The 24,077-nt window shown below is 45.7% G+C and overlaps 1 protein-coding gene across 2 annotated transcripts in view; it reads left to right on the plus strand.

Moving 5' to 3' along the window:
• The window catches only part of RARG (retinoic acid receptor gamma), a 378,215-nt gene that overhangs the window by 69,446 nt on the left and 284,692 nt on the right, over window positions 1–24,077 (plus strand). For both annotated transcript variants that reach the window (XM_086965476.1, XM_086965487.1), the window contains exon 2: window positions 3,491–4,291. In XM_086965476.1, coding sequence (XP_086821602.1) covers window positions 3,952–4,291 — 340 coding nt within the window. In that variant the 5' untranslated portion in view covers window positions 3,491–3,951. The remainder of the gene's footprint in view (window positions 1–3,490; window positions 4,292–24,077) is intronic.

The following is a 24,077-nucleotide window of genomic DNA, read 5'->3' on the forward strand; positions in this document are numbered from 1 at the left end:
TAACCAGATGGACAATGGCAGGTAAGCGGGAGAGGATGGAGGCTAGCACACGGACAACTGAGTGTGGGTGGGGGCAGCTGGGGCAACCACACAGACAAGAGAGTCTGGTTGCAAGGGGCTGGGGAAAGCACATGGCCAGTGGAGAGTGATTAAGAGGGGCTGGGGATAAGCAGACAGACAACTGAAGGTTGGGTGGTGGGGCTGTGGCAAGCCAAACATTAAACAGATGGAACTGGAGGAGGAACACAGAGTTGGAGAAGTACAAGAGAGAGAGACATCTGTAAAACACATGCACCCCTAAACAAAAGGGGAAAAAGTAGCATCTGAAAAAGTGAGCAGTGGCAGGACACAAGTAATGCAGCCATAATCTAGGAGTGTGACCACCCCACAGAGAGGAAGGAGGCCTAGAGAAGCTACCAAATAAGAAGCAAGGAAATGAGAATGACAATGAATCCAACCAATGGTAAGCAATGGACGGCCTTTAAGCCCCCTGAAAGTTTAAAAAAGATCTTGCAAGAACAAGTTCATGCGCTGTCTTATGCAAGATCTACAAGCTCACTTGACAACCACAAGAAAACTGCAAAAACGTTTGTTTTGGTTCTCTTGAATTTTTTTGTATCCGGGGTTTTCCTATTATGATCAGTCAAAAATGTCTGATTAGGCACACATATCACAATCGTCCAGCTCAGGCAGCGCATCAATAAATACTTTTTAACAGATGTTGAAGAGGATTAAAGAGCGTCATTTTGGTTTTAACACAACAACCTACTCGTAAGGGAGTACACAAGATATCAGAGGGATCAAAACACCAACGATGTAAATTCTTTCTGGGGCTCCTCATCGGTATAGAGGATTTCAGAGAAACAGCTTTCCTTCATTGCTTTTTGGATCTTGGCTGACCTACCAGAAGCAAACTTTGTATAACTGGCATCACTATTCCTCTCAAATTGCATGCACATGCTCAGATTGGAGATGGAAATTTCTCATTTTGATCTCCTGCTCAGAGATGGAAGGCTGACTTTCCACTACCATTTAGCCCCTGTTTAAAAAAAGTGTTGTGGGTTGTGTCCAGGGAATGGATGTCCTGTATACCCTATAATGCAAGTGTCATATCCGAGGAATTTTTGTAATAATACAATTTTAAAGGTTTAGCACCTGATAATGCCAAGGGCAGCTCAGACAGTGGCATGAGGGTCAACTGTCAAGTAGTGAAGTTACCCGACATGCTGTTGCATCTGATTCGCATGCAGGGCAAAGACAAATCACATGCCCCTGTTGTGTCAGGCCCTGCAGAAGAACATATCAAAGAGAATACCTGTAATAAAAAAAAAAACAAGAGTTCAGCAGCTTAAATGTTGAGACTCAGCTTAGAGAGTGGCACATGGAATGATTATTAAATAGTGATGTTATCCGACAGACCAATGCAACTGAAAGGTTTGTAGGGCAAAGGCAAACCAAGTCACTAAACCCCGCCATACCAAGCCCTGCAGGGGAGGAGAGGTCACACATTTTTGTGATGCCCTTCCTCATCTTAGCTGGTCAGGTGATTGATGACACTGAAGATTTCAATGTCTTCTAAAGCTTGGCCACCAACAAATCAGAAGCTACAGCACCTCCCAAAAAAGCGCCAGTGCTACTACAATATTACAGGCAGATACTGTCATTTCTCATTTAACCCATGGCGCCAATAGGCTCATGCACCTAGTCATCTACATAGTTTGTCACCACAGTATTTTTTTTGTTACAACCATGTCTTTTGAAGTTCTTCTGCTGTCCTGTGAGAGTATCCAGTAAATTTATCATGTTAGAGAAGTACACAGTCCAACAATACTGATCTCTGGTGTAAGTATCGAACTAACTTGTCCACATTTTATTGGTATTTTATATTGCACACAGTGCATTTTTAAGAAGCACTTGTGAGCAAGCAAGAAGAATAAGTAAAGTATATCATGATGTTTCTAACATGTAGAGCTGTGATAAGGAACGTGAATGTTAGGCTGATGTACTTACGCAAGCAGGACACCGTACTTCTAAGCCACCTCCACTAACAAACTCTGGAAACACGGGCTCTTTGTGGATGGTGCCAGGACCAATGCTAATAGTAGACCGCGCAGTGCTCCTATGTTCCCATGGTCCCATTTCCAGGACCATCTCCGTGCACTTCAACCATGAAGTAGCTAACCGCCGCCAACATCAACATGGTGGTGTCTCAACTGTGAGGTCAGTGGATCACTGATCCCATCCTTATGTGCACATAAGGATGGGATCAGTGATCCACTGACCTCACAACCTCCATGTTCATGTATTAACGTCGCGGGACACTTGACGTTACTTGTGTGGCACCTAAAAATTTAACCAAACCTTTTGGAAACTTGCTGTGCATCTGCCCTACAATCATTTCAGTGTCTCAACTGTGCCAGAGTGAAGAAGACTGAAGTGTAAGTCATTGTAAATGGCAAGCGACTAAGCCTGCTGTGGCCTTCTGTGTGCTCCTATATTTGTTATACTTTATGAACTTCTGACTTGTTGAGACTGAAGGCAGCTGATCATATAATAAAAATAAGTGAATCGCTCTTGCTCCCAGTCACAACACCCTCATTTATACATTCCCTCCAATAAAACTTGGGTCCAGCTGAGACGAAATCCTTCTGTTCAGTGGTTCTCGGGCAGTGAGGAGCAAGGCACACAGCGGGCATTGCAAAGAATGTGAATGCATCTTTGACCTCATAACATTTCTGATTTGCTGCACATTCCAGTGTTGTTCACGAGGTGGCTGTATTAGGAAATGTTGGGCATTGAATGAATTAAAGGAAGAACCTACTGCCAGCCTAGTGAGGGGGCTGCTTTAAAGAAGGCCAATCTACTACAATTGTAAATATATATATATATATATATTTACTATCTCTGGCAATTTCCTGATAACTTTGAATGTCTAACGTTTCAGGTGTCTTTCCCAAAGCTCAAGGTGCAGTCATGAACCAGTGATTGCAGGTGGTGCCCACTGACAATCAATTTTGGGGAACAACACTTACTTTCCCCCACTTAGACATTCACTCAGAATAAAAGAGAGAGAAACACAAAAGGAGGAAAGAGGAAGAGAACAGAAAAAAACAGTAACAAACAGAGAAAGCAGGCATGAAACAAACGTGCAAGTGTAAAAGGGTTTGGGTGTATGATGGTTGGAGAAAGAGGCATCAGGTGGAATTAAGTCTGGTAGTCCTTGTATTCAGTAATCTCTACATTTTCTGCACTCCTGTGGACTTTGGAGAAAAACATTGGGCACCGACACTAATTATTTTACAAACTAAAGCACTGGGTGTAGCAGACACACAATGTATGTATGCATGCATGTTTGGGTGTGCATGCTTGCTTGTGTATGTGTGTGTTTCTGCTGACGCGAGTGTGTATTTGTGTCTACCTTTGTGTAAGCATGCGCACATTTCTGTTAGTGGGGTAGTTGCACTAACATTTCTTGCTTTCATTTGCCTAGGAAGCGTCTAATTGAATAACAAGCAGAAGGACCACCAGGACCAATCTGGCTCCCAGTCACCAGAAAGGCACATTGTCAGCCTCGATCTGGCCCCGCCGTCCTCTCGGAGAACTGACCTCAGTTTCGATCTGGCTCCCCCATCCTCAAGAAAAACTGACGTCGATCTGGCTCCCCCGTCCTCAAGAAGAGCTGACATCAGCCTCGAACTGGCACCCCCACCTGCGAGGAGGGCTGAGGTGGGCATCGAATTGGGACCCCCACCACTGAGAAGGACTGACGTCAGCATCAGCCTGGCACCCCCATACTCAAGAAGAGCTGACTTTAGCAACGGGCTGGCTGGGTCAACCTCCCCTCCTCGGACTCAGGGACTGCCCAGGCTCTCCCTGGAAAACCACCACCCGCCGGCGCACCATGCCGTGGCCCCGCGCCGGGAGTATCTGTCGGCCTACTACCACAGCAGGATGAAATTCAGTGAAACGGCTTCATGCAGAGATGGAGGAGAAAGGCCAGACGAGGAGGGGAAAGGGTCCGGAGGCCGAAGCAAACCAAGACTGGGAAAGGAAGAATTTGCTGGATCTGTTGGCAAGGAGGAGGCTACTGCAGTGGCCAGCATGTCTTCCAGTAAGGACCGAATATGCTCACCCGGCACTCAGCTGAGTCAGCTACATGGATTTCCACCTTCCATGTACCCTTTTGCCTTCTCCAGCAACATGCGTGGTTCCCCACCCTTTGACCTCACCAATGGCGGGGCCTACTTCCGAAGCTTCCCTACAGACCTGCCAAAGGAGATGGCCTCCCTGTGTAAGTAATCTAATCTGTACCCTTAATTTGTGTTTGAAATGTTTGAGCCTGGAGGAGGCATGGGGTGAAGCGAAGCGAGGTGGGACCTAACCTGGTGTTGAGGGACAGCAAAACGTTTACAAGGACGTCTCCGTTGGGTTAGTGATATGCTCCATAGGATAGGAGGCCAGTGATGGGCGGAACCAGAGGGGCTCGGGGTCTTTGCTGTGGGGATTGAAAGTCACTTATTTGAAGGGTACAATGATATTCATATGTGGAAGAGAAGAGACCCCAGGTAATAGTATGAGAAATGAGTGTAACTTTTAAGAGACTCCACTGAATGGATGGGACGAGGTCATTGGTACTGGGACTTAGAGAGTCTCCACTGAAAAGTTGGAGGACATTGGTTTACAGAATTAGAAAAACGCTGATAGGGAATCTCTCGAGAAGTTACACGGTTTAAGAAATGATAGTACTCCCAAAGACACTCCACCAAAGGAAGGGTGCAAGGAACAGTGGTCCTGGCAATTAGCGAGACTCCCATGAAGGGGATGAGGACAAATATATTGACAGAGAGGCTCCTTTTCAGGGTACAAGGAAGGTGATATGGGAGATTTGAGAGGCTCATTGCAGAAGTATAGTGAGATTTGGGATGAGCCAGTCTCCACTGAGATGCAGAGGAAGTAACATTTTACAGTGAACCCCCCGAAAATATATCATTACTTTATAATGTACAATGCGGAAACAGTAGCATCATAACTTCGCCAAAGACAGCCACTGAAATTCAAGCATAGCCATACATTATATGGCAATTTAGGTGCAACGCCGCCTTTGGCTCAACTATTCCTTTGCAGTCATGATCAGAAGTGGATGGGTCTGTGCGGTGCTGACAACAGTGTTCGTTCCCAGAGTGAAGGAAAACGAAGCAGTAATAACACAAAGGGAATAACTAATGTTGGTTTTCTGGGGTTCGTCATTTTGCATTATTATGAGTTCTCTTGGTCGAATTATCACTACCAGGATAATGCCCCATATTTACCCGTGTTCTGAAACGTGAATCTCAGAAAGTTGTGTTTTTTTCTCCACACAAATCTAGCCAGGTGTTACCTAGCTGAATTTGTGTGAGGAAAGCCACTGAGTAGTTTGGCAATTCAGCAAAATGTATAATGACGATTCAGGTGCAAACTCTCTTTTAAACCTGAATTCGGATTACTGACCCAATCAAAAAGAGGAACATTTTCTCTGACCTCGTGGAAGAAAGATTAGAAACAAGATTGGGCGCTCAGTTCCTAATTCTGAATAGGTCCAAAACACCTGTCACCAAAACCGTCCGGGAAATAACGTAACTGCACGTGAATTGAATTAACCCAGAATTTTCTGGGCTTCATTTGGAATCGCATTCTAAAGTTGGTAATAACATGCAGAACCAATCCTACCAGGCAGTATTACTGCGTAGCATTCCACTTTTAACACCATTTTGCCCATGATTATTTCTACAGGTAATATTTAGAGGAATGTGCAGTGTCAAAAACCCAAGGTAGAAGACCTATGTGCAACTGACTCGGAATCTGAAATCTGGAGCAAACACAGGTTGTGCCCAATGTCAGAATTACTGTTGTCAGGGGCGGCTCTAGGCTCATGGCGGCCCTGGGCAGGGAGCATAGGTAGGATGCCACAGGAGGAACGCAGGCGCGGAGGCCAGTTGAGAGGGGGGGTCCCGGTGTTTGGAAGTGGAACAGAGCCGGAGGCCGCCAAATCTCTGCCAGGGGCAGCCACGCAAATATGTATCCATCCTCAGAGGATTATTATATTAAGGATATATATTGGCGTGGCGGCCCCTGGGGTTTGGCGGCCCAGTGCAGCTGCACAGCTTGCACATGCCTAAGGCCGCCCCTGCTGTTGCACCCTGAACGGGGGTGTTAATGTTCCACCATCGACAAGCAGGACATGGTTGTTGCAAGGTGTCTCTCTCAGTAGAAGAGCCTAGAAAGGTTTGCTGAGTCTGTTTGTAAGGCAGTGAGTTTATGGCCCGTGTCTGGAAATCCTTGTGCTAGAAGGGTCTTTGACTGGAAAGTCTGCGCACGAAGCCTTTGTGCTGAGAACCTTCCTCCAAAGTTATGACTGTCATTTGTGCCTGTGACCCAGATCTAAAACCGCTCTTCCATAGACACTGTATAGAGATTTTATGTGGAATGATTGAATTGATAAAGTAAAAGACATTGACATCATGCAGGTCTTTTTCTGTGTCTCAGGCTTTGTGAACAGACAGGGGGCCTTCAGGTATTTTGAAATAGATGGGGCATGAAAACATGAGCTACAGGTGATGCAAATGAAGGGAGTAAGTCTAATTTACAACACTGGGAGTTCGGCAGGTTTCTCCACCAGCTAAACAATTTGAATAAAGATCAGGGCCAAATAACACATATTTAAACACAAATTGCACATATATCGGCTAGAAAGCCATAGGCTTTCATGAGGAACTAATGACATATTCCACTACTTTTATCCTGTGTAATTTTAACCTCAACACCTAACACTAGAACTGTTACAGGGAACGCAGTCTGCAATAAAACTTTGAAAAACTGAATCAAAATAGAAAAATTTTCTGCACAAGTTTCTTAAAAATTGGCTAAAAGGTAGGCATTACAGGCAGGTCATAAAATGTGTATATGCAATTCAACGCAGATTTATTTTTTCAAACTTTAAAGAGCATTTTTCATTCCTTCTACATTCAACGTCATTTCATTTCTCCTCCCTGCTCCTTCCACTCCTATGTTATGCCACAGACTCACACAATCATCCTGTGGAATAAATAGGCAGAGGATGAGAACCGTCATACAAGGGATGACCATTATACGCTATACATCGTCACTTTTATACCCCATCAAGACTACAACATGCCAATAATGCCTACCTTTACCCTACGGCTTGCGTGAAACAAGAAAAGGGTACATTCATGTCAACATGTTCAAACTATGCCAACTATTGTCACAATGAAGTCAGGACCACATTAAGCCGTGATTGGGACACATCAGGACACTGATGCAATAGAAGTTGCTGCTTCAAGGTCCCCCACCTCTAAATAACACTATATGTGACTCAATACATCGACCTACATTTACCGTGGCATATCATGTAATTAAAAACGACATTGAAACCACTCCGCCTGTTTAACCTCTATGTCTTCATCAACACTAATCCTAAACTTAACTGTAACACAAATCATAGGTCTAAATTATGGCTCTGAAACTGGCATACAACAAACCTAATACTAACTCTAACCATAAACCTAATCTTAACCACAAGCCTTACATTGATCACCAGCCTAGATATCATACTTAGCCTAACCCAACCGCTAACCCCTTAGTCAAGCCCGCCCATACTCTTAAACGTCCTGCGACATATCCACCTCTTTGGCATAGTCCTCTTCCTGTTTCTGATCACTGGATTACAGGTATTCTGGCAGTGAACATTGAGAATTCACCAACCAGTTTCCCACCGAATGTGCTTCCATGAAAATGAGAAGCGAGTTGGAAAGGCTCCATATAGGTTCTTCTATTTCTATGTAAGTGCGAGTGAACGGGGGGAGAGGAAGCCATGCCTCTTTCTTTAGTGAGACTCAGAGTTAAGCTAGACAAAGAATGTGTGTAAGAAGGCTCAGCCTGTCCAGTACCATAGCTTCCAAAGGCTTCTGTTGGAGAGAAGTTGTTTAGGGCAGATCAGGGCCAGACAGGCCATTTTATGCCACCAGACATCCTCCCAGTGGGCTGGAGCACTAGGAGGACAGTTTTGGAGCTCAGGGCTGCTCTTGGTGCCTCTGTCATTTTCTCCAGCTCACCGCGGTTAATTGCAGCAGGCTGCAAGAACGGGAGACAAAGAGAGTGAGGGAGAGAGGAAGGAATCCAGCGCCAGGAAACCCACGGTGTCAGTGCGCTTTAGAAATCCCACTTAACATAACATAACATAACAATACAATAGAGAGGAAGCGACCAGAGAGGGAGAAGAGGGGGGGAAGCAGAGTGAGAGAGAATGGATGGATGAAAAGAAAGAGATGCATGAGGAGACATAGGGAGAGGGCTTATTTGAGCATTTTTGCCAGGGATGCTTTTAGTTTCCCAGCCCAACCCTGGTGCGGATAAATCGGAGCAGCAAGAGTTTGGCAAGGGAGAGAACTAATGTAAAGTCCTTGCTACCACATCCGACTTTTTACTCTTAAGGGTTGTGATATTTTGAAAAGCTTGCAAATGACAGCTCATTCGATAGATGTTTAGTTGTAAGTGAGAAACCTTAAGTAAACTAGGGCGTGGCTGGGGCAGAGGATCAAAACATGAACATCCTCACACCTCAGCTATAGTTTCTATTTCTGAGGCTGTTGAGCTCGAAACTTTGGATTTGCGCCAGCAACCTTCATAACCTAAACACCTGCTGGTTGGAGAGCAAGGGCTGGGCACAGTCCTTAACCAGATGAAGTGGTTGGAGGCAGTGTGGTATGTGCCATGTGGCTAATGGACCCAGACTTATGTATGCTCCAAAGAGACAGAACATGGCTGAAGGTCTGGACACAGAAGGACTGACAGGCCACAAAAGTACTTGGTGCAGAACTTGGAAGCAGAGGAAAGACTGCTGGAACAACAAGGACTAAATGTTTCAAGAATCAGAGAAAGCTGATCTCCTGGTAGCACTCGGACACAACCAGGCAAAAAAGTGCACATTTATTTTGAAGCAGACTAGTTGTATCTAGTTTGGCACTGGTCACTGTGCCCGAGATGGCCCTTGCATGCATGGAGGAGCAGATGCTATGGGATGAAAGTGAAATACTACACAATTTACATGCACTCTCTCTCTCTTATGCCCCACCACACACACTCACTACCTCATCCTCTTGTCATCAAAGATATTTACCCGTCCATACACTCTGCCCCGTTTCTTTCAACTTCCCAACTGCAACCAGCCCACTGCAACCAGTAAGCACCTTCCATGGCAGAAACATTATGTGCATCCCAACCTCATATTTGGCAAACCCTGTATGGTCATTCACTATGAGGCTTTCAGATAACTTTATGGTCACTGTACAGATATTGCTGGCCCTGTCAGCCAAACTGTATGTATGACCACTGGGCCCGTAAAAGAAGCATGGTAGGCTGGAGAGAGAGTGTAGGCCACTCAGTTGGAGAGCTAAGATGCCCGGTGTGAACCACAGCTTTCTGACCAAACTCTGAGTGCTCATCCCCACAGCTCACCATACCTGCACTGTTTACTTTACCCGATGCCTGTCACCGACAGAAACTGATTCTTTGCTGTGCTGCTCCTGCAGTGCGCAGAAGAAGGCTCTACCTCAAAGTTCCAGTCTCTCTTTGACTTCTGCGGGGGCTATACCAATGCCCCAACATGAACGAACCTCTGTCGGAAATTGTTTGAACCATTTGTTGAAGGAGCCGCTAGTGGCTGTCTAGTATTACCTTACTATGGATCTGCCATGTGAATGAGATGTAAGAGGTGACTCAAGCAGAGAGCGAAGCGAGAATGCTTGTGATGGAGCCGGAGACGTGACTGCATCAGGATGCCATCTGCATGCCCAGATATGTTATTGTGTGGAGGAATTCTTGCCAATCCGTCCTTCTCCTGGCAGGGAGAATCCAGCCCCACCTCACACCCAGAGCCCTGGAGTCCTGGAAGCATGCCAATAGAGGATCACAGTTTCACAAAGGTAGGCTTGACAAAGAAGAAGCAACAGACCATTAACCCATTCTCTCGCCTCTATTAACAGATTGTCAAGCCTCTGTCAACCACTGTTGTGGTATCTATAAACTATGCTCCATGCCTCTAGGGCTCAACAGTATCCAGATTCTCTCCAAATGACTCCACAGTCCATTCTTCTGGCTTCCATCACTTATTTTACAGGACTCCGTAACTCACACTCTAGGACTTACTTACCAAATCTTCAGTTCCTTTCCAGTGCTTCGTTGTCTGATGAATATCAGGCCTCTTTAACCAATTCTCCAGGTCTCCACTGCGAGTTTTCCATCACTCAAACTTAAGGCCTCTTTCACCTGCTCGCCAAGCCTCATACCAAAGCCCTCCACCAACTGTTTCCAAGCCTTCTTTATCTACTCGTCATATTTCCAGCATCTGCTGTCCACAGCCAAGTCAACAATTTCCCAGGCCTCCTTAACCCATTATGTAGATCCACATTAACCATTCTCCAGGACTCTATCACCAACCCTCAAGGCCTCGGTCGCTATTCTGCCGGCTTTACCCTGAATATCTCCTTTTTGTACTCTCCAAGCTACTGTCACTGGGTTTCCAATTTCTGTTTTCCGTGTGTCTTTGCCTGCTCTGCATGTCTTCTTAACTAAATTTCAAGCCTACAAAGCATACTCTCCATGCCTATGCAAGCTGCTCCAGACCATCCCCTCTTCCCCTTGAAGGCCTCCATCACCGACTTTATCTCCCTCCCTCATCTGCTCTCTGAGTTTTATTACCCATTTTCCAGTCCCCCATCACAAATCCTCAAGGCATCAATTCGCACAACATTTACATACGACCCTCCATCATCCACTCACCACCCCACGACCCCCATTAGCAAGGCCTCCATCACCCTCTCTTTAGATCCCATTTGGAAGCTCTTCTTTTCACACTCTTGAAACCTTCATCTTTCTCTGGTCCCCCAATGCCTACTCTAGGCTTTGGTTGGCTACTCTTCACATAACCACTGCCTTTCTATAGGCCCTCATTCTCACATTCGAAACCAATATCGCCCACTTTCCAGGCCCCCTCTACAGGTCTCAATTGCTTACTTTATGGACCTCTACAGCCTGTTGTCAGGATCAGTGCTTCTCCCGAGATGTACCTCATCTCTGGTATGAAGCTCTATTGAGACAAAATGTTCCTGTGTAGTGAACAGGAGTGGGCACCTGCCCTAGATGCCCTGCTGCATGTGAATCTAGTATCTAGTTAGAGCAGAAAGACATAGACCCATCCCTACCATTGGGCCAGATGTATCAAATGGTTTAACCCAATTTGTGTCTATGGGAAAATGTTTTAGTATGTACGGCCCACTGTGAGGTACAGAGCCTGTCATGTGACCTGGAGAGGCACACCAAGCCTGCCCATAGAGAACAGTGGATTACTGTGCCTGTCATGGGTGCATCACGTAAAGCAGTGGTGGCAGCGTATTGTGCTTTATGATTATAATGTGACTAGGTCTTTTGTCACAATGAGTGTAGTGTACTGACTTCTCTCCTGTAAAGGTCTACTGTTATCTGAAGACTAAGAACCTATTGCTGACATCCCTTGTACATGTCAAATGCATGTGTGTACAGTGAGCGTGCAATATCGATAGGGTAGCAGGACTCTTTGGGTGAGTCTGAATACTGAAGCCAGTATAGTTCAATTTGGATCCTCTTGGTTTAGCAAGACACAAGATGGAGGATGATGCCAGCTTCCCTAGACAGTGGAAGTGCATTGCTTACATTCATTCTTGTAGCTAGACGGTGGAGATTCAGTCACTGAAGTGAGGAGGATGGAGATAGTGCTACCTTTAGAAATTCTGTGAAGATTTTGTTAGCAAAATGCTGCTATTAGTTCTTCCTGAGAAATACTATTTAGATGATGGTAAGGGCGAGGGGTGGTTATGCAATTTCTGTTGTTCACGGTGAGGAGATTTCTAGGGCACGCCTGTCCCTTTGTCTGTCCCTGATCACTGCTTCAAGGAGGCTGATGTCAGCCAGGTGAAGAGACCTCATACCACATTCTGTCCATGTTTTGGGTACCTATTGTTTTGAGCCAAGAGCATTGCTACCTGCTGTGAGAAACATCACTTTACACAAAGACTGCGTCTGGAGTACAGATTAGAAATTACCTTTGAAAAGAAACCATCACAAACGAGTTCTGAAGCCTTAAGACAGTGGAACCACATCACCTGTCTGCAAAATGCTTCATCGCAAAGTAATGGAGTGCTGAACAGAAATTCGAAGGACTGTTGTGTGACTAGGGCTGGTGTCTGCCTGACTGTCTGTCTCACAGAGGTGAGGGGATATCATCTGAAGTTTCCACTTTCTTAAGGAGAAGCTGAGAGGCTTCCAAGTACCTAGAAGCCTGCTGCCTTCGTGCTGCAAGAGGGAAGAAGACCATCCTGTGCCTACAGGAGGAAAGACAGACTAGAAGAAAATAAGTTACTTACTTCTAACTGTAGTTCTCCAGTATTGGATCTTTCATAGACTCACATGCTAGAATGATTCCCCATTGTCGAGATGGGAGTTCCACAATACATTGTAATAGCAATGCTATGTTAAACATAGACTAGAAAGGCCCTAGGCCCTTTAGTATTGCCACATATCGTAGTTATTGTTAAAAAAAAGAGCAAACATAGGTTTGAACCAATCAGGTTGCCCTGCCCTCTATAACACTCTTGTAGAGTGAGAGTGTACACATCAGTAACAGCTTCTCTGTTGCTTGATGACAATACGAATGGCACTGGAAATCCAACAAGCAATACTCGATTTGGAAAGAGGAAAACCCTTTCGTGGAGCACTGTAGGGCACAAAGAGTTGATTAGACTTGTGAAAGCCTCTAGTCTTATGCAAATAGAACTTCAAGCAAGCTCTTGACATCCAAGGAATGAACAGCTCTCTCCACTCTAGTTGCAAGATCTGGAAAGAATGTCTTGAGGATGACAGGTTCCTTTAAATGATAGTCTGAAGGGACTTTAGGAATGAGCTTAGAGTTCGTCCGGAGGACCACTCTATTGTTCCTGAATTGCAGGAAAAGTTCCTGATGGTTAGAGCTTCAATTTTGCTCACTTGCCTGGCAGATGTCAATGCTACGAGTAGAGCTTCCTTCCAGGAAACAAATTTCAGATACGCTCTGTGAATGAGTTCGAATGGGTGCTACATGAGCTGTGTGAAGACAATATTGAGCTGCCAGTTTCGGTGAAAAGACCCTAAATAGTCCCTTGGGGAAGTTCTTAATGATTCTACATGACCATAATGAAGGTATGGTAAATAATCTCCCTCAGCAGGAAATAGCTCCTAAGTGGACCTTGGTGGAGGTGTGAGCCAACCCTGATAAATCAATCAACCAGATTTATAAAGTACGACTAATCACCCAATAGGGTATCCAGGCGCTTGCAGGCCCCTGAGGTTTATTCAAACAACCAAGTCTTGAGAGCCATTCAGAATTACAGAAGTGAGGTGATGGTCCAGAGGTGCATGGGGCAGTTGTTTCAGGTATTTGCTGCAATGTGGGAGAAGGAGCGTTATCCACTTCTGCTTCAGTACATGCGGGAGTATGAGCAAGTGAAAGGGAGGCGGACCATAGTCCTCTCGAAGGTTGGTTAAAGTTCCAGCGGTGGTTAATGTAGACAGATCCTTGGTTGACAAGAGCCTTGTGTCTGTGGTTCAACAGCCAGAATTAGCATCTTTTTAATACTGGGAGCCAGTGAAGTTTCCTGAGGTTCGGTGTGATGTGGGTTCGTCAGGGAAGGCAGAGGATAAGTCTGACTGTGGTGTTCTGTATGGTCTGTAGTCTCTGTAGAAGGCGTGTGGGGTTTCCTACATAGAGGGCATTGCCGTAATCCAGTCAGATGGTGATGAGGGCTTGTGTCATGGTGCATCTCGTGTGTAGGGTTAGCCACTTGAAGATCTTACGTAGCATGCTTAAAGTGAGGAAACTGACAGAGGAGACGTACTGTATGGTCTGAAGTCTCTGTAGAAGGTGTGTGGGGTTTCCTACATAGAGGGCATTGCTGTAGTCCAGTCTGCTGGTGATTAGGGCATGTGTCATGGTGCATCTCATGTGTAGGGGTAGTTGACAGAAGAGACGAAGTTGATCTGTGATTTCATGGTAAGCTTGTTGTCAATGACGATTCCGAGGTTTCTGGCGTGGTTGGAGGGAGTGGATCCTGGGTGTGATGACCACCAGGAGTCATTCCATATGCTGCTACTGTTGCCAAAGATCAGTACTTCGGTCTTGTCTACGTTCAGTTGCATGCAGTTGTTCTTCATCCATTCGGTGATGCTTGTCATTCATCTGTGGAAGTTGGTTCTGGTGGTGGTGGGGACGTCGGTGAGTGAGAGGATGAGTTGGGTGTCGTCTGCATAGGAAATTATGTTGAGACTGTGGGGTCTGATGATGTTGGCCAGCGAGTTCATATATGCCTTGAAGAGCGTGGGACTGAGGGATGAGTCCTGGGGGACATCATAGGTGATCTCCTTGAGTTAAGAGGTGAAAGAGGGGAGGTGGGAGATGGATCTTCTGGGTTCATCTGATGAGGACGGAGGTGATCCATCTGAGCGCGTCTCCTTGGATGCCAATGTGGTGGAGTCTTTTGATCGGTGTGTGGTGGGGTACAGAGTTGAAAGCAGCTGGGAGGTCGAGGAGGATTTTGCCAAGTGCAGGAGATAAGGGAGATGTTTTGGAAGAGATAGTTGAGTTCGAGTGGGAGGTAAAATTTGAAGATATTCTAGAATATGGCCAAATTGATTAAGGTTGAGAACCGATTGGTCCATAGTTATAGCCTCCCAGCGATGAAGGTATGCAAATAGTTTGCCCCCAACTTGATTGGTGAGGAATAGCCCGAGCCTGTAAGTGGTCATTGGTAACAAGCTAAATCCTTGGTCTGGCTTACCTTTTGCAGTAGAATGGTGGAAAGCCACTGGTGGTAGCTGCGGTTGGGCGTATTGGGGACGATGGGGCTGAGATGAAGAGAAGTAAGAGGGTATCGATATTGCTTATAACCTCCCCTGTAAGATGGAAGGCCTCACCCTCCATGGCTTGGAAAGGGCACCTTACAAAACTGCAGCGTCCCCAATGACTTAGCTATGTCAGTATCCGTTTTGATAGGTTGAAGTGCCTCATCGACCTGTTTGCCGAAAAGGGCTTCTCAATCAAAAGGAAGGTCGAGAATTTTGTTTTGCACCTCAGGATGGAAGGATTTTGTCCTAAGCCAGCCCTGGCAGCATAAAACGGTCGCACCTGCCATCTAAAGACATTGTGGCAATGCCAATCGCACAGTCGATCACTTCCGACGACATGCGTTATCCTTCCTGGAGGATCTTTCTGGCCACTGATTTACTCTCGTTGGGTAGTTGATCCAGGAATGGGACAAGATAGGACCCCATCTGGCTGTCATATCTCCCAAGAACCATGAGAGAATTTGCTGCCCTAACAATGAGCACCGACATGGAGGAGAACCTTTTCCCAACATTGTCAAGGCTCCTGCCTTCTCTGTCTGGGTGCTGTTATTGGTGCTGACAGGTTCTTCGACCTGTGTTGTTCTGCCAGAAAGATGACTGAGTCAGACTTAGGGTGGCCTGTCAGACAAGCAGGATCGTCCTCTTGAGCCTTGTACTTTTTCTCCAGATGGGGAGGACCGCAGTTACTGAGGCTGGAGTCTCATGACTTTCAAGCCTTCCTCCCAGATGTAACTTTCAATGGGCATAGGTCTTACGGTTTTCCTAAATGGTTCCTGAAAATCATAAAGGAAGCAGTCCGTTTGTGTAAAAGACATAGGTAAGGAGAAACAGCTTTGCTGCTCGCTCTAGTAAATTATGGAGCCCACCAATATCCTCGGGTGTAGAATCAACCGTGATTGGAGATGGAGATGATGGTGTGGGAATGAGATAATAATCCCATTATTGGTGTGGGTCACAGATCTCACCATACTCATGATCGCCATCAGAAGTCACAAGATCTTGAAGCAAAGTGACTGCGATGAGTGGCATACAGAAGTAGGCAGCAAGAGTGGATTTTGCCATGGAGTAGATAGATGGATGGACGCTGTTGGCACTGCTGGAGTGGTTGGGGCTGTGCTAGTAGAAGATGCTTAACTAAGCTTAGGAATGAAGCAACTGAGCAAAGCTCAGTGGAGGCTCCCTAGCACAGCGTGCAGTAGAACATCTGAAGGACTAGAGCTTCTCACAGGAGTGTTCTATAGGGCAGGGCAAATTTATTAGTTCAAACCTATGTTTGGTCTCTTTTTTAACAATGACTATGATATGTTATAAAATGAAAGGTCCTAGGGCCTTTCTAGTCTAGTCTATGTTAAACTTTGTATTGCTATTACAATGTATCGTTATGTTATTCTATGTTATTAGAATTTGTAAAGAGCACGTATACCTATAGTTGTCTTGGCACGTGGGACTCCCATCTCGATGATGAAGAATGATTCAAGCATGTGAATTTATGAAAGTTCTAACACTGGAGTGAGGGTAATTCCAAAATGTCCCAGGCACAAAAATAACCCACAGAGAGCAGAATACTTGAGAGAGCGACGCCAGGAGTGATTTTGGATCTGAGTGGGTTTCCCAGTCTCTCTCTGCAGTTCCTGCTGAGAACTGCACCCAAAGACTGAACAAATTCAGTAACCATTGTGTCCTCCAGGAAGTCGCTTCATGCTGCTGCCACAGGAAGGAGTAAGAAGCCGTGGCACCACTAAGCACTAAGGTAGAGCCAGTTGACCCGGGAAGACTGCAGCTACCAGGGACACATCTTTGCTGACTAATCAGCCCAGTGAGGGTAGTGAAGGTCCACAACTGCACAAGAATCTGTGACTGCTACGACTGGACCCACCATGTTGTATTAATATGGGAAAGCCTTTTCCGAAGGAAGGTGGCCGTGCACACTGTAGACACAGGCTGTGCCCAACTTACAGCCCAAAATCATTACAGAACCAACACGTAGGTAATGCAGACTCTGTCTGCAATCAGAACAGAGAGACTGTAACACATGCAATAGACACAAGCTCTTGGACTTAAAACTTTTCTGCCCACACCAATAATGGAGCAAAGGGACTCTATATGTGAACCTGTGTGAAAAGCTTAAAGTGATCCTCACCTGTGTCTAATTCATGCCTCTATCAACGAACACTTTAGATTATAATTGATAGGGTCCACCAGGCAGGTTAAATACTGGAGAGGCAGGATGTATTGTAACGAGGAGTAGTACCCTGCATTCAATAATCGAATGGCATTGTGCAGTATATAGTTCTGCTTTGTGATTAAAAGTGTTTTCATACACATAAAGGCATGCACTGGGCTGGATATTGAGTGATTGCCTCTGTGATTATCTGTTGAGTTCTAAGCTCTTGCACTCCACATTGCCTTTCCGAGGGATGAATGGCGGACCATGCATGCCATTATCACAAATGCCTTTGCAAAGCGGTCATTGCAGTAGCCCAGTCGCGAGGTAATGAGGGCAATGGCTACTGTTTTTCTTGCTGTGAGCGGTAGTAGGTTAAAAAAAAAATGTAAACGTTTGAATCAACTGGAAGTACTTCCTAACCACTGCTAGCACTTGTGGACAAAAGGACAGTCGAATTTGACACCTAGATACTTTCCCACTTCCACTGTATCTGGGGAGATGCGGGTTAGACATAGTAGAAATTGCCCTTCTGCAGTGGTAAAATTTTTATCCAGCACTAGGATCAACTCAGTATCATCAGCATAGGAAGTGGTTTCATTTTTTTATATATACACACAGACACACATATATGTGTATATATATATATATATATATATATATATATATATATATATATATATATATCAACCAAAAACCTTCAGAAAGAAGTCAGATTGCAATTTCACTCCTCACAAGAGGTCTTCATCAGGACCATAGGGGCACCCTTAGTCCACCTATGGACAACAGTGATAGATTCACTGTGTCCTGTTTTGACATTTTGTTCTTGTAAATAATTGAGCCTTTAGCCTTGGTTAAGGGTGGTTAGGCCTTTTTATGCGTTTTTGATGTACACACTGTTCACTGCCCTCCCTCCATCACTCACCCTCACTTTTGCACATTGATGCACCTATTCCTCCATTTCCCTTTCTGGGGCACATATGCAGAAACCTGTGTGATAAATGTGCTATGTTTTTTTTTTATGTTTGAACAAGAGGCATTATATGTTCAATGTGATTAAATATTTTCAATATGCTTAAAAATTGGTTATAAGTGATTTCTCAGGTGATGTTGATGTCCATTTAATATTGCATTACCACTGGGACCACCCCTCTTATTGTCCCGCATTTTACCCAGGTCCTAGTGACGCTTCTGGGTTTAACCCCATTATTGTGTAAACTCAGTACACCAGGAGCAAATGACATCAACCACCATGGCTTTGGCTCGTTAGCGCTACATGAATGCTGCTGAAAATCAAATTAGTCATCTCTAGGCTCTGGTTGCTAATTCTCCGGGATCTCTGTTATTCACTTCCAGTCCTCCATCACGAGCCCTCCTGACATCTGCTTCTTATTGGCCTTGCCTTCTTTGCCCAATCCCATGGGCACCAATTGAAACTTTGTAGGTCTCCATCAAATGCTTTTCAACCGGACGTTGCCCACTCTCCAAGCTTCCATCACCCACTTTCCAAAACTCTATCAAGGGTCCTCAAATATCTGCCCTCATCCACCATCTCACCTGTCGAGTTCCTCTCCATGTCTCTATTGACTGCTCTCCATGCCTCCATCACCTTTTGACACAAATCTTTGTCACGTGATCTTCCATTATAGAGTCTGCCATTCGAGTACCCTCTCTACCCTGTAGGTAATTACATCTCCTTATATGGTCGTTCCTGCCAGGTTCTATCACCTCTACCAAATCATCCCTGTGGTTATTTCATCCCCTTTGCACTCCTCTAAGCTCTGCCTCTAATATCATCCCTGTGTTGGCGTTTAAATGAATTGCCTTGAATCCTTCTCTTCCAGATTTTGTTCTGCATGTCCTCTATGTGCTGTGGTTACTAGGTTGGCCAATCATTTCCTCGAGTGGGTTCAGTTAGTTAAACCCCAACCCTGCCCTCTGGGCCTCATCCCTGACCCCAAGCATGTCTCCGCTCTCAGGTTTCGCCTCCCTACAAATCCCGCCCTTCTCTTCCAAGTTACCTCTCTTATACCGTCTCTGTGTTATGGTGAACATCATCACCCCCTTAAACACTTGGACCCCAGGTTTTGTCTCGCATTACATGTGTGATGTAATTACTTTATTGCCCTACCTTGTGCACCTCCCTCCTCATGTATCCAGTTGTGACCCAAGGCTAAAGCGGCTGGCATTTGTAACTGAGGAACCTTCGTTGGCTCCACATCCTGTAAATTCTGGGCAAATCACTTATCCTCCGTGTGTCCCATGGAGGAAAAATAATCTAACCGAATGTAAATTATGTAAAGTGCCCTTGGGCTTAGTTTGCCTTGTAAAAGTAACACAAAGGCACACAAGGCTGTGTATACTTCATCGCCCAACACCTCCTCTTTCGCGCTCTGCCCCTGACGTCACCTTTGTGCTACGGTAACTTCTTCGCCATGCTTTCCCCTCCTTGGTTTATATACAATCAACCCTTTAAAGCTGCCCTTCGAAGCCCCGCCTCCCTGTTCCTGTCCCCTGGATTTGACAATTGCTATCCAGGTGGGTGGACTACCAGTTAAGAGATGTCTATTTTCAGCGTAGGCGACGGGCGTGTAAACAGAATGCAGGGCCTCCTGAGCTGCCGACGCCGCAGGGGAAAACACTCCTCGCCTCTCAAACAACGCCTTTTTTTTTTTTTTTTACCGAAGACGCCAAACAAGCCCGGCTGAACGTGTCTGACGGGGAGAAGAGTCTCATGTCTCAACCGTTCCATGTCAGGGTGAAATTCAATCCAGGCCAACTCAAAACACCAGTTACACCTCCGATATCCTCGGTGTCCCTGCTTTTTTTCTTCTAAATGCTCCTGCACTGTCCCCTGTCGCTCACAGGCATGCCAGCTGCCTCCGTACCGGGTCCAGGCACACACGCACTTTTGTCCTGGATCGGTGGTGATGGTGAATTCAAATCCCCACGATGTAGGCCTTCCAGAGCCGGCAGGCCTTGTCCGGAATTCTCCCTGTCTGGCAATCGGCCTTTGGCCTTAGTCAATTTAAAGGTAGAGAGAAACAGCGCTTCCTCTGTCAAGCAGCGCTGTGCTCCTGTCCCCCGCAGGTATGCAGACTTGCCCTGGAAGACTTCGGGGTCAGAAAGGTGAAGGGGGGAGGGGAGGCTCTGTGTCCATTCTAGGCTGCCTCTGTTGTCAGTCACTATGAGGGTCAGTGGAAATCGCACTTCCGGGGTCAGGAGGCATTCTGTCCCCTCCAGGTATACTGCAGTGCCATGTTCTCTGAGAGACTTCGGCATTAGAGATGAAAAAGCGGAATCTCTCCACTGTTTGTTCTCTTTGGCCTGGATTTTTGTACGGTTTGTTATCCTCTTCCTGTCATGGCATCCTCCCTGGCACAGTCCTTCTGATACCTACAAAAGGTAGAAGGAAATGTGCGCGTTCTGTGCATGCAGTTGAGGTCAGAAATGGAGGGTTAGATGACTCGAAAAGGAAAGGGTGCATTGGATTGCCAAGTTATGAAAACACCAACACTGTAGGGCATAATGGAGACCTTCGCCCGTCCAGTCTTCATGAAAAACGCAGAGGGTGAGACATTGGTGAGTAAAGTAACAGTGCAGGACAGCTGGAGGGGAAATATTCCATACTGAGGAGACACATGGCCTTGTTACGAATCGCCTATTAATTTGTGAGGCAATATCTAGTCAATGCAATACTTCTATTTACCCTATGCAGTATTACCGCTGCATTCTGAGCCCCAAAAATTCAAAACGTGCATTGCTTTCGCTGCATAAATGATCTCCCAGTTTGCCAATTGTTTGCGGAGGCAGTGGTGCAGTGCCGCTACACAAATTGTAATCGAGATTCAGGATTCCCATTTGATTGGTAGGAGGACCATGACAAGGAAGACTGTATCTTCCTCGTGGTGGTCCTGGACTGTATATGGACCATGACGCCGTCCCAGGCATGAATGGTGGCTCCCACAAGGATGTCTTCGGCCGTGCCCACAACATGCTGGTAAGTGAGAGACAAGGTCTTTCTAAATGCAGGCCTTTCTAAAAGGACATCCCCTTACCTGGAACCCTAACAATTGCTTGACTCAAGCTATTGTCAAGGCTACGACAGACTGCGCCCCCCGGCAGCACCGCCCTTTTTCTGGGCACTAATACCACATTGGCTATTGACAGATGGCCGCGACCCAGGTATGAGAAGCAGCACGCAGGTGGGAAAACCTCTCAATGGACCACTAACACCATGCTGGCCCATTGAGAGATGGAGCCTGTTCAGCGTATTAGGGACAGCATCACCAGCACGCTATCCCCCCATTCAGGCTTTGCAGATAGGGCCAGTCCATGGTATGAGAGACAGTGCCCATAGCAGGCAATCATTTCAGATCAAGATGGTCACATTGAGGTAGGCCGGTCCTGAGCAAAAACAGTACCCAGCGCAATACATTCCCTAACTTATCCTTCACAGAAGAGTACTGCACCCCACACTGCATCACACTATACAAGACATTACACCGGACACAATCCAAAACTGGTCATGCTGTAATATCTAACACAACACAACGCATAATTCAACAAACATACAAATCAACCACAACAAACAGATCCAACTTTGCCCTCCAACACTCACCTCAGCACTACTCAGCAACCAAAAAACACCATGGTCCACTACATAACATGCTCCTGCCGCAGACATCAACCCACACAATCTAATATGAGCACTACCTAAACACAACATACCTTACACTACACCGCACCATTCAGCACATCACTCCGGTGGCAGCCCATTTTCCCATCACGCACTTCTGGAGAGCCAGTCGTGGGGTTCTAGGGTTTTAGAAGACATGCTCTGGAACAGCCTCTCTTATCATGACTGGCATATTTCTAAGCTTTTCAGTTTCCAGAAGGCACTCAAAACCTTCCTCTTTAGCTGATTTGCCTTACTTTCTTGTAGACACGGACTGTAGACTTCTCCGTTTCTCTGGCACGTAAAAGTGACTTGCGAAGGTACGATGATAAATAATTCCAAACAATAAACCTTAAATATGCTTAGTAAGAGTCATGCAACAAATATACATAACAATAGGAATCCACAGTAACAGAGACCGGAGAACCAGAAACGAAGACTCTGGAAACCTTGAAATGAACCACGGGGATAGAGAAACATAGGAACTAGTGACAAGAGGCACATAAAACACCATCAAAAGAACAGACCTGACCAACAACAATCAATTGTAGCAAGGTACCAAGAGTTTTGAATGAGCCAATCAATACGGTTCACTACCATATTCAAGGAGCAGAGCAGGCCCTCCAATCAGAGTCAACCTCCTTATACCAACTTTCACACCAACAAATCCAGCTACGTGCATCGTACCACATCCCTTGCACATTCTCTAATCCAGTTCCTAGGGATGGTTTTAGACACACCATTTACCTTTTGGGCCTAATACGTCCTCAGGAGACAGACTACAGCACAACAGTAGATGGGTTAAGCAGATGGTTATGAGACCAGTATGACAGCATTAGGGTTTGGATAGACAACTTAACAAGCTGCTAACAGCAGTACAATACACTGACCCATTAAGACATGAGGCAGTCCAGTGCAAAGTAGCGGGAAGAAAAATAAAACATCCCCCACTTGGGGAGTTAACAAAGTGTGCGATTTCACCCTTTATTAAGAAGGTCCCAAAAACTATTCCCCCACAGAAAGTTTCCTTTGTTCCTTCTTTTTTCACCTTTCCATTTTTCTGGGTTTTTTTTACAATCAGCTTTTCCTCCTGATTTCCATTTCCCTATTGCATTCCTTCTTTGCATTCTGGTTTCCTTCCTTCACACTCTAATTCCATTTGCCTCTCGCATTTTTCTTTACGATTGTCATCATTTCTCTTTCTCTATGTAACTATGTTTGGTTTCTTAACCACTCCTTTTCCTTTCACTCCACAACTGTGTCATGGTATCCTATTACTGTTATTTTTTTTCTGCTTTTATCTTTCGAACTTAGAGTCACATTTTCAAAGATATAGCAGGTCATTCACTATACCCCCCGGTCGGGTGCCTGACTCTCAGTGGCTCCGACAGGGTATACCCTCACCACGCCCTATCACCACGTTGACTCTCAGTCCAGAGTAAGAGAGACAGCGCTTATGCAGAACATCCACTCACCCGGGTCTTACAACCACATTGCTCAATTAAAAGATGGACCACTTCCTCATTTGATAGACAGTGCTGTCAGCAGGACACCCCCTAACATTGCTAAGCATGGAAGACAGGCCCAGGCAAGAGACCTCCTCTAACACCATTCTGGTCCAGCGAGAGACTCGGTGTGTTCATGGTACGACAGACAGGAACAGACAGGAACCCCAGAACAACGTCCACTCACCCCAATGGCCCAGCGAGATGGAGCCCAGTGCTTAATTTGAGCCCGTGGGTTACGGTGCTCTGCACCTGGACTTTATTGTTAACACCGGTGTTTGTGACAGTCTGCCACATGGTGGTGCTGTCTAGCTTATTTAGAGGTGACCACAACAGCAGTTAATTATTAATTCAATATCCGTTAAAAATGACTATTATCTGCTTCCCAGGCCATTCTTACAGCTTTGGGGGCCTGGGATAGTCCGAATTGCCACACTTGTAGGAGTGTGATGGTTAGTAGTTGTGTTGGTGCTATAATTGGCAGCTTGCAGGGGCAATGTTTGGAGCAAGCTGCAGTGGCCTCCTGACGAGAGCCCTGGAACTTATTTTTTATTTTATTTTTTTACAAATTAAGCACTGCGGCTATCCAAGCTGAGAGAGAGGAAGGTCATCCCTTCCGAGGGTACTAGTACTAACAGAGGGTGCCTACAAAATATGTAGGCACCAGAAGAGCAGTGCCACATAGCCCTAGTCTCTGTAATGGCCAAAATACAGAAATAAAAGCAATTTGTTATGGTTTACTCGATGCAACACATACGCAAGAAGA

The sequence above is a fragment of the Lissotriton vulgaris genome, chromosome 1_1, assembly GCF_964263255.1.
Source record: "Lissotriton vulgaris chromosome 1_1, aLisVul1.2, whole genome shotgun sequence".
Lineage (NCBI taxonomy): Eukaryota > Metazoa > Chordata > Amphibia > Caudata > Salamandridae > Lissotriton > Lissotriton vulgaris.